This window comes from Triplophysa dalaica, chromosome 2, assembly GCF_015846415.1.
Source record: "Triplophysa dalaica isolate WHDGS20190420 chromosome 2, ASM1584641v1, whole genome shotgun sequence".
NCBI lineage: Eukaryota > Metazoa > Chordata > Actinopteri > Cypriniformes > Nemacheilidae > Triplophysa > Triplophysa dalaica.
The window spans coordinates 3,663,067-3,672,911 of record NC_079543.1 but is presented as its reverse complement, the minus strand read 5'-3'; the positions used below and the strand labels follow the sequence as shown (position 1 = coordinate 3,672,911).

The following is a 9,845-nucleotide window of genomic DNA, read 5'->3' as shown; positions in this document are numbered from 1 at the left end:
CCTTTATGTTGTCCCAACATGAATGGATTCAGTTATATGACCAAACATAAAAAAATCATGTTGTGACCACATTGTTCTAAAGTTGTGTTGATTTAACTTAAGCAAGTGAAGTAAATTGAACAAGCAGCAAAAACTTTTTTGGAGTGCAGAATAAAAGGATACAATTATATAGGGCTATGAACATGTATTGGAAGCATCAGGTCAGAACAGATTAGTTGTTTTCTATTTTGTTGTGACAGGCAGACAAATATTGTGAAGCTAACACACAGCAGTCCTTCCTTTTCCAAACAGACACGGCGGTTTCACATCGTTTGACAGACTTTCAAACATCTGGTGTATGGACTTGATTTTTCCAAAAACAATGTCAGTATATCTGTGAATTGTGTGCATTCTGTTAGGAAGTGGAATCCGTCTTCATTTTGTTGAGATGACAGTGGTCTCTCTATCTGGTCTATCTCCCTCACTCACTCTGTGTGTGTGTCCTCAGGCAAAGTGTGTATTGTAGACATTGGGAATGTGTGTTCATGCTTGAATGCCTGGCATCTTCAAAGAAAAACTGTATATTCTATATCTCATAACTATTAAAATAAATATCATAACCACATTATAGTTTTGTTTTGACTTTAATTTGAATTTTTAGAAGAATATTTTAAGTGTCTAGCATTTTAAGTTGCCATGTTCATTTTTAGTTTAGCTAATTTGTTTCAGCTACACTTTTATTTGAGCTATTTTGTCATTTTATAATTATGTTATACCACTGCATATGTGTTCTTTATTTTTACAGTATTTCAGTTTTTTATATAATCCTTAAACAAATGCTGTTATAAACAGATTTGTGATCCATATTAATAGCTCTACACATTCCTTACATTGAAGAATAACAATTAGGTATAGGGGTGCGAGTGACGTAAGCAGCAGTTTATTACTCTGTGATTGGTCTGCTACTGATGTCGATCTACTCCTATGGCTTATGTCATTTGTAAATTGTGTTGAATTGTAAGCACTGCGTCCACACATCATGACATGTAAGGAGATGAAATAGCGTTCTGATGGCTCACTGCTACCATTGGGAAGGATTATTGTAAGGCTACTTATGGACACTGACACACACATACACACGGGTATGACCTGAAGCATCGAGATCTCCATTATATAACACTATCTAAAGACATTCCACGTCATTTGACTGAAACAGAAAGAGTTCTCAGAGTCATCTGGACAATGTTACGCGCAGAAAGTCTCTGATCCAGAAGGGTTAGAGGAGTTTGCTTTTGTTTATTTATAAATTCTGCATCAGTGGAGTCATATGGACATGGCTGCATATAAAATCTAAGTAGGCCTATGCACTGCAACAGTCCAGCGAAGTGTGTATTGAATCGGACGTGAATTTTACCCTCTAGTGCACCCTGATCCAAAGCAAGCCATTACAGTGGATGACACAGCCAAGAGCAGCATCCACGAGCGCTTTTCAGCTGCGAGGAACAGGAGAACATTTAACTCCATCACGAGGAAGAGACTGAGGATGTAAGAGAAAGAAAAGACGGAAAAATAAAAGGAGGACCGCAGATGTCGTGTGTGTGTAGGTGTGACGCTGTCTGGCGCGCACTAATGACAATTTATTTGCGTTTCCTGTCACTGTTTTTGGACTATTGAACGCCAGGACCCACGGGAGAAAGACTCGTCAGCGTGCATTCGTCGGGATATGTGAAGATAACCTAATTCAAACCAGATTAATATCATGTATTGCACAAAATAGCATATGTTGTTAGTTATAGGCGCGCGCCTTGGCGATGTTTTGATCAAAAACTATTCTGATAAAATAAATATTCAAATAAAACAAAAGACAGATTAGACCTGGAGGGCTTAAAATACACAAATCTACATCAACAAGGTGAGTAACAAGCATTTTCAACATAGCTGACAACGTATTTATGTTGGTTAGAGAAACTGTTCGTGCGCGTAAAAGGACTGGTATGGTTTTTCTGCATTATTTGTTATTTTGGTTCTGACATGGCTAGATGTCATTATGAATTCAACACAAAAGTTTTTTAAATACGTTAAAAGATCATTGTGTGCGTGTGTGGCAGTCAGCGATTGTTCTTTATATAAATTGAGATCACCCCCATCTAGAGCAGCCCACGCGCGCCTCTGGTTGCCATAGCAACTGCCGTGGGTTTACAAGGGGCAGAGGATGCGCGTCGAGGCGTTATCTATACACGCAGCTTTTACAAGTAAACAGATGAGCAAATTTATTTGCTGGTTAAATAAATTCTTTATTGTTAATTAAATTCTTTATTTAACAAGGAACACTATATTTAAAGCTGGCAACAATGTCTTCAGCAGATTTTGAGGACAAACAACATTACCAACAGACAATAAAACAAGTTAAATGAAAGCAATCAGTTACTGTATGAATCCACAACATTTTTTGCATTCTGTAGAAAATGAGACTGATCCTTGCTATTATCTTTACTTGAACAGGTCATTAAGTGTGATTGCTTACATAAATTCTGCAAACCTTACCTGCATGGTTCCACGTTCTTGTCTTTGGGGAAAAAGCAAAAAATAAAAGATGTGGGTGTGGTAATAAAACCACATTCATGCTATTCATTTGAAATATTTAACAGAATAATTCAACCAATATGTTTTATAAACGTTAAGGATTCATTTAAGAGCTGGTTGGATTGGTTTAAGGGGATAGTACATCCAAAAATGAAAAATCTTTTAACATTCACTCACCTTCAAACCTGTATGACTTTCTATCTTCTGCAGAACACAAAATAAGATATTTTGAAGAATGTTTATAACCCCACAACATTGACTCCCATTGCCTTTCATTATGCGAACACAAAACCAATTTTCAAAATAGCTTATTTTGTGTTAACCAGAGTCATATACATGTTTTGAATGATATGAGGGTGCATAAATGAAGAATAATTTTGGGGTGATTTTTTGGGTGAACTATCTAGCGATGAATAAGCTACAAAATGCGATTTACTGATTCTTTGTCTCTCATTTTCTCTCACAGGCATGGCTCTGAGACCCACTCTTATCTTCATCCTCTCTCTGATTGGCTGCTGTGCTCTCGAGGACACACCTCAGGTTAAAGCTCCTCCCTCTCCTCGAGGGTGTGGGGCCGCTGTGGACCCGCCCTACCATGTTCTGTGTGACCTGGAGTCGGTATGGGGCGTGGTGCTAGAAGCCATAGCGTGCGGTGGTACAGTATCATCTTTGATTCTAGTCGTGACTCTCTTAGCGAAGCTCAAAACGGTGACTGAACCCGATAAGCGATGTGGCGTTGGTCCTCTCCTCCTCCTATTGGCCGGAACGGTGGGTCTTTTCAGCCTATCACTGGTCTTCCTGGTCGGGCGTGGCGAGGTGATGTGCGGGGTGCGTCGTGGGCTGTGGGGGACGTTGTTTGCGCTGTGTTTCTCGTGTTTGCTGGTGCAGGGGCTACGACTGAAGAAGCTGGCAGCAGGGAGGCGGAGCCCGGCAGGGAGCTCTCTCGCCGGATTGGCTTTCGGACTGACGGTGGTCCAAGGGATCATCGCTGGGGAGTGGCTGCTGCTGACGGTGGTCCGCCAGGGACACGAGGCCTGTGATTACCTGCCTTTAGACTTTGTGCTGGTGTGTTGCTACGCTGCAGTGCTGTTGTTGGCGGCCACCGTCTTGTCCTTGGGAGTCGTCCTGTGTGGAGGCGGCAACAGGGAGGAGTCCAACAGGAAAACAATGAAATGGAGGTGTAACGGCGTTTGGCTTTTCCTGTCGTGTCTCACGTCTCTTCTCGTCTGGGTCGCCTGGCTCACGCTCTATCTCTACGGCAACGCGGCCATCGCAACTGTACCGAAGGGCTGGGACGAGCCAGCTTTGGCGGTCGCCTTGGTGACAGAGGGATGGGTCCTGCTGTTATTCCACGCCATCCCAGAAACTCAACTGTGTTTGCGTCCGGCGGATCAGAGGAACGCAGACGGGGGGCAGAACTACTACGACACCCCTCAGCCTCCCAGCGTGCAGGGTTACCACGACGACGAGCGGACGACCAATCCCAGAGCTTCTTATGCAGAGAGTCAGGCGTACTCTGTGGAGGAGCATAGCACAGGTACTGAGAAACCAGTTCTTGTTTTGCTCGTGTTTGTGTCTGTTTGTCTCACTGGTTTACGTGTCGTTTTATAGTTCTGCAGGCTGGCGGGTATCACAACGGACTGATCCGACCCGCTGTGCCGTTCCGTAGTCATGTTTATCAGCCCACTGAGATGGCATTGCTCATGAATGCAGGAACGGTGAGTGTTAATACGCTGAAACACACACACAAACAAGCCCGTGAACAAACATCAAAACACTTTTTTTTTTCATGCATTTCAGATCCCAAGTGCCCCTCCAAACTTCACCGGAAGGCATCTGTGGTGAAAGTGGTTACCATGGCAATAATGTCCTCTTCCTCCCTGTGAGGATGCACTTTGAGTGACTTGGTCAACAGGCACTTTAAAAAAGGTGAAGTGTGTCATTTCTGTGCCTCCAATCAGTTTGTTTGAGAGACAGCATCAGCAACATTGGCTTAACCGATAGCATGAGTCTGGGGGCGGGAATATCAGTCTTAGCCTCAGATGACATGCAGATCGCCCAGTCTGGTCACCCTGATGTATTTTGCACATGTAAAACAACAACCCAAAACAAAATCGGCTGGTTCTGACTTGACTTTGCTTGTCAATCAAACAATCACTTTTGGGTGAGAATAAACTCACCTGTAAACTTTCAATTTTTTTGATGCTACAAGTGTCACAGAAATTATACTTCACCTTTACGGTTCCATGTTAAATAATGTGGAAATCCTTTTATCATGAACCCTTATGGAAATTAACCCTGGTTTTATTGAAGCAAAAATGTTACAGTCTTTTGCGGGAGTATTGATTACCAATTGTATAAATATGATTTCACAACAACTACTATGTTTAATTTTTGTAAGGGAAAGTTAAAGCTGACTTAAATTTTATACACATTTTGAACATGGGGGTAGGCAAATTTTGCACTAGATGTTTTTAAGTGGATCTCTCTTAAGAACATTGGACACTATAAAAGAAGACTCCATTTAAACTTTATCCATTTTTAAGATAAATGCAGAGAAGAAGAATTACTTATTTGGAGACAGAGAGAAGACATGAATGTAAGAGTGAAACAGAATGACATAAGAATTGAAAAAATTTCCTGTGATAACATTTTAGTCATTTCTAGCCTTCAAATATACAATCAAAACCTGTTTAAATGGCTAAATTAATGTATTTATTTGTACAAATTGTTCACTTTTAATTTTGGTTTTCAAACTTTTAAAAGAGTCATATGGCGTGAATACGTAATTGGTGTGTCATAAATTGCCCATGCATGTATTAGACAAGTAAAATGGCAAAAAAAATAGTTTTGGAGCAAAAGATGCATTCTATCTAAAAGTGAATGCTCACACAGACCTGCCTGAAACGCCTGGTGTAACCACACCCCACAAATCTCTGTCAGTTCGTGGTATGAATTGACTACAACAGCCCAAATGTACACGCAAGCTGTCAGTTCAATTGCTTTGGAATCTGATGTTCGTTACATTTCCGTCACATGCTTGCAGTTTTCGACCAATCACTATGCACTGGTTAACTGGCCAATCATAGCACAGCTCGCTTTTCAGAGCGATGAGCTTTGTAAAAAATCTGCGCGCTTCAGAGAGGCTGGGCAATGAGGAGATAAAAACATGCACGGTATGTAGAAAATACTGCATTTTTAACCTTAAATCGTGTATATACATTGCAATACATCTAAAACTAACGATAATATTCATTTTAGCCGTGTCATATGACCCTTTTAAATAACATCCCTGCTGAAAAAATACAAATTGCACTTGTTTTCATAAACCATAATCTGTTTACCATTATAATGTCAATAATGTTGTGAGTTTTGAGTCGTGTTTCTGTAGGATAACATCCCAATAAAGCACATTGCCAGTACAGCTACACAAACACCATTGTTTCCATTTAAACCACTACAATAACCATTATAAAAATAAATATCATAAATATTTCTGTGATAGCAACATTTTTTCAGCAGAGATGCACATTTTACAAACTTTGCACGCTTATAGTCAATCTTCATGCAAACTGTACATCTGTCGTTGTATTTCAGAACAGTCAGCACATCTATGACGTGTTTGAACTCGTAAGGCAATACTGTGTTTATCATGTCGTTTTTTCTAGCACACAAATCATAATATGTCGATAAATGCTGGTGGTTAGACGATATGTATTCGACTTTACGCAGCGCTGCGCAGACCGATTTGCGTATTGCGTTCAAATACCGCGAGAGCTCCTACGCAACGTCATACCCCGGTCGTTCTGCGCATCGCCCGTGAATACAATTAATGAAAAGGCATAGATATAAGCACTTTAAACAGGTGTGATGGAAAAGTTTTAAATTTCTCTTTCTATTGTAATGTTGACGTGATTTGCACAGATTCTCCTTTTATTTGATGTCTATATTTGAATTAAATCTAATAAATATATTTGTTATATGTTTTCAAGGCGTCCCTTGTTGCTCTGTAAATAGCGCGCGTGCGCACTCTAGCGGTCACTACCGTTGCCACGCGCGCGGTAACGTTGTTAGGGAAGTAGAATAATCGTTTTCCGGATGTAAGTAGGAAGAGGAGAAGGATACACGTGTGGTGTAAGTAATGAAATATATATTTACTAGATACTTAATATGCAAGCGATCTGACTGACTTGCACGTATAACCGTTAATCGGTTGAATTATGAAACATAAAATGAACTGGTGTAACTGTACCGTTGCGTTGATTTTATATGTTGCATTCTCATCTCCCAAACATATGAGTAATCGCTTTCTATTTTGACGTATCTTACGATCACAAAGACTCGGCTAATTTGTATCTTTTAATTCATTCATATTTAAAGTCATGTAAGGTTATATGCTCTTAAAGTTAACGAAATTGACATTCTTTTTCTAAAGCATTCCACACACAATACAGTCAATGTAATACAATTAATAACACTAACAATGAGAAATGTGTATATTAAGTACATTTAGCTTTACAAGACATGTCATATATGTCAGAAATACGGGTTATATTTTACTGCCTTTGCAGGAAGTTCCAGCAAATAAGAACAGCGTGAAATCAAAGATGATGCAAAAACCGAGAGATGACTTTACAGATCTTTCCTGACAAAAGTTGACAAGTGTGATCCAAATAGAGGAGATTTAAATCCAGAGATGGCGGTTGATGGGGTGGTCAAAGAGAAGAAAAAGAAGAAAAAAATAAAGGAAGATGGAGTGTGGGCGACCGCTAAAAATGGAGGAACCCAAGATATAATTGAGTGTCAGCATGCTTCTGTCCAGACGACTATTAAAATGGAACAGTCAGAGGTAAACATCCGTGAAGGAGAGCAACATGAGTATGACACCACTGAGAAAAAGAAGAAAAAGAAGAAGAAGAAAACCAAAGAGGTAAATGAATATGTTGCAGTGTATCATGATGCGTCTTTCCAGACTCCTGTGAAAACAGAACTGTTGGAAATAAATATCAGTGAAGGAGGCCTAGAGAAAATTGAGCTTCCTCAGAAAGAGAAAAAGAAGAAGAAAAAGATGAGAAAGGAATCGGAACACCTTCAAGAGAACGTGATGGAAGTCACCAACAGCGAGCCTGGAGAAAAGATTGATGGAGAGTGTTTAGAGGAATCGAGGATAAAGAAGAAAAGAAAAAAAGAAAAAGGTAAAAAAAAGAGGGAAGAGAGCGCCACAGAGGCCGGAGAGATAAAGAAAAAGAAGAAAAAGGATGTAGAGGTCAAAGAAGAGGTTGACGTGGGCCACAGTGGAAAGATGAAGAAGAAGAAAAGGAAAAACATTGAAGATGAAGAACAGAACCCAGAATCTGGGGATGGAGGGGTCAAGAAGAAAAAAAAGAAGACAGAAAAAAATATAAAAAATGTAGAAAGGGATGCAGAACCAACAAAGAAAAGGAAGAAAAAAGAACAGAACGGCAGTTTAAAGACCGAAAACAATGAAGAGATGAAGGTTAAAGTCAACAAGGAGAAATTGTCTCTGGTAGAAGAAGAGATGAATGAGACGGATGTAAACACTGAGAAAAGGAGCAAGAAGAAAAAAAAGAGATTAGAAAACCTGGATGAGGGTCAGCGTTTAGGCCCTGCTCCTGAAAATGGGATAAAAGCAAAGACTGGCGACGTCACAGGAGAGATGAGGTCACCAAAACAAAAGATGAAAAAGGGCATCAAGCTGGAGGTTGATGATGTCATAGAGGAGGAGCCACAGGAAAACAAGAAGAGTAAACGAGACGAAAAAAAAAACACAGAAAAGGTAAAAACAAAAGAATAACTTTCATGACTCTAATATGATGTTAAAACACTGTTACACACTACTTTTGTATCTGATCATGTTCTCGCTGTCCTTTATCAGAAAGATGTTGTGTTCCTGTCAGCGAGGCCTGGAAATCAGGATGAGGTTTCTATAGATCAGGTACAGCCTTAGCTCACTGTTTGTGAAGACCATGTCCCTGTTACACGCATACACACCAGAGTCATACACCATATAACAGGTTTTTAATCATTATCTTCTGTTTCGCAGGCTCGCAGACTCGCCCTGCAGGAGGACATTGATAAAGAATCGCAGCCAAAACTGGTCAGTTGAGATGACATTGCATCTAAATATCTTCCTTTATATCATATGGAAAAAATGTGTGTTGTTCACATCTGATTTTTGTCTGTTTTAGAATCTTGGCCAGTGGAGCACAGCTCAGTTTGACAGCTCTGACAAACAGGCTAAGTTCATGCGACTGATGGGCGGATTTAAAAAAAGCAGCCAGCCGATCACAGGAAGCTCCAGGCATGCAAACATGTCCCTAGGAAAAGAAGGTCAACAAACTTTACAGCAAGGACTTCTGGGAGAATTTGAGCGCGCGCAGAGCCGACATTTCGACTTCAGGAATAAAGGAATTGGGTTGGGATTTACACCGCCGTCCAATAAGAAGTTTGCGATTGACGCGAACGTGCGGAACTCAATAAGATTTGATGACTGAGATTAAATTAAAAGTCTGTCGTTATTGTCTGTCATGTTGTTACAAATCTTTTTTTAACACAAAGGAGAATTTTGATAAAGCATTTATTAAGTGCAGTTTATACAGCTGCCACCCTCCAGAATATACAAAATAACTCCTTAAAAGTATCAGTGTAGTCTACAAGACTTGTTAAATATAGTCCAGGAGATAGGAGGCCATATAATAGTACACTTTGTTCCTTTCTTCACAAAAATCGACTTTTATAGTGTGTTTTTAAAGTTGACTGCTGTGGCCAATGTATAAAGAACCTTCCGGATGTTTCATTTTTTGAAAGTAAACCGTATACGGGTTGAAATGAGTAAATATTGACGGTTAAATTTTTTAGGTGAACTATTTAAGTAATTTATGACTATCCCTTTATGGGTTTCTAGAAATGCTTGTTTAATTTTTTTACCATGACCACCTGTATCACACGCTTACCTGTAAGTGAAATACAGAAGAACCACTGAAGAGCACTGAATCATTGATCAAGTCAATTTATATAGTCTCTGCGAAATTAAAATCATTTTTGTTTTAAAGATCTCAGGTAAAATGTCAGGGTGGAGGAGGCAAGAGCGTGGCGGAAAGGTTCTTAAAACATGTTTACAGATGGGAGTGATATTGAGGAACCTTGTTAAGGCAAGCACAGGGAATATTTTTGAGGTTTGTAAACAGTGTTCCTGGAATTATTTTTTTCATTGTTTTATTGTTTATAATGAGACCGCTACATTAAAGCAAACCGAGCGTGAA

At 39.7% G+C, this 9,845-nt stretch overlaps 2 protein-coding genes across 2 annotated transcripts; both read left to right on the top strand.

Moving 5' to 3' along the window:
• Positions 1-1,175: 1,175 nt before the first annotated feature.
• On the top strand, positions 1,176-6,509 carry gprc5bb (G protein-coupled receptor, class C, group 5, member Bb). The gene is made up of 4 exons (XM_056773316.1): positions 1,176-1,891; positions 3,029-4,099; positions 4,174-4,280; positions 4,363-6,509. The coding sequence occupies exons 2-4, from the start codon at positions 3,031-3,033 to the stop codon at positions 4,405-4,407; spliced, it is 1,221 nt and encodes a 406-aa protein (XP_056629294.1). The 5' UTR covers positions 1,176-1,891; positions 3,029-3,030; the 3' UTR covers positions 4,408-6,509.
• Positions 6,510-6,554: 45 nt separating this feature from the next.
• Positions 6,555-9,845, top strand: knop1 (lysine-rich nucleolar protein 1). The gene is made up of 5 exons (XM_056773303.1): positions 6,555-6,696; positions 7,134-8,359; positions 8,459-8,518; positions 8,627-8,680; positions 8,772-9,845. Exons 2-5 carry the CDS (start codon positions 7,259-7,261, stop codon positions 9,075-9,077), a joined length of 1,521 nt encoding a protein of 506 aa, XP_056629281.1. The 5' UTR covers positions 6,555-6,696; positions 7,134-7,258; the 3' UTR covers positions 9,078-9,845.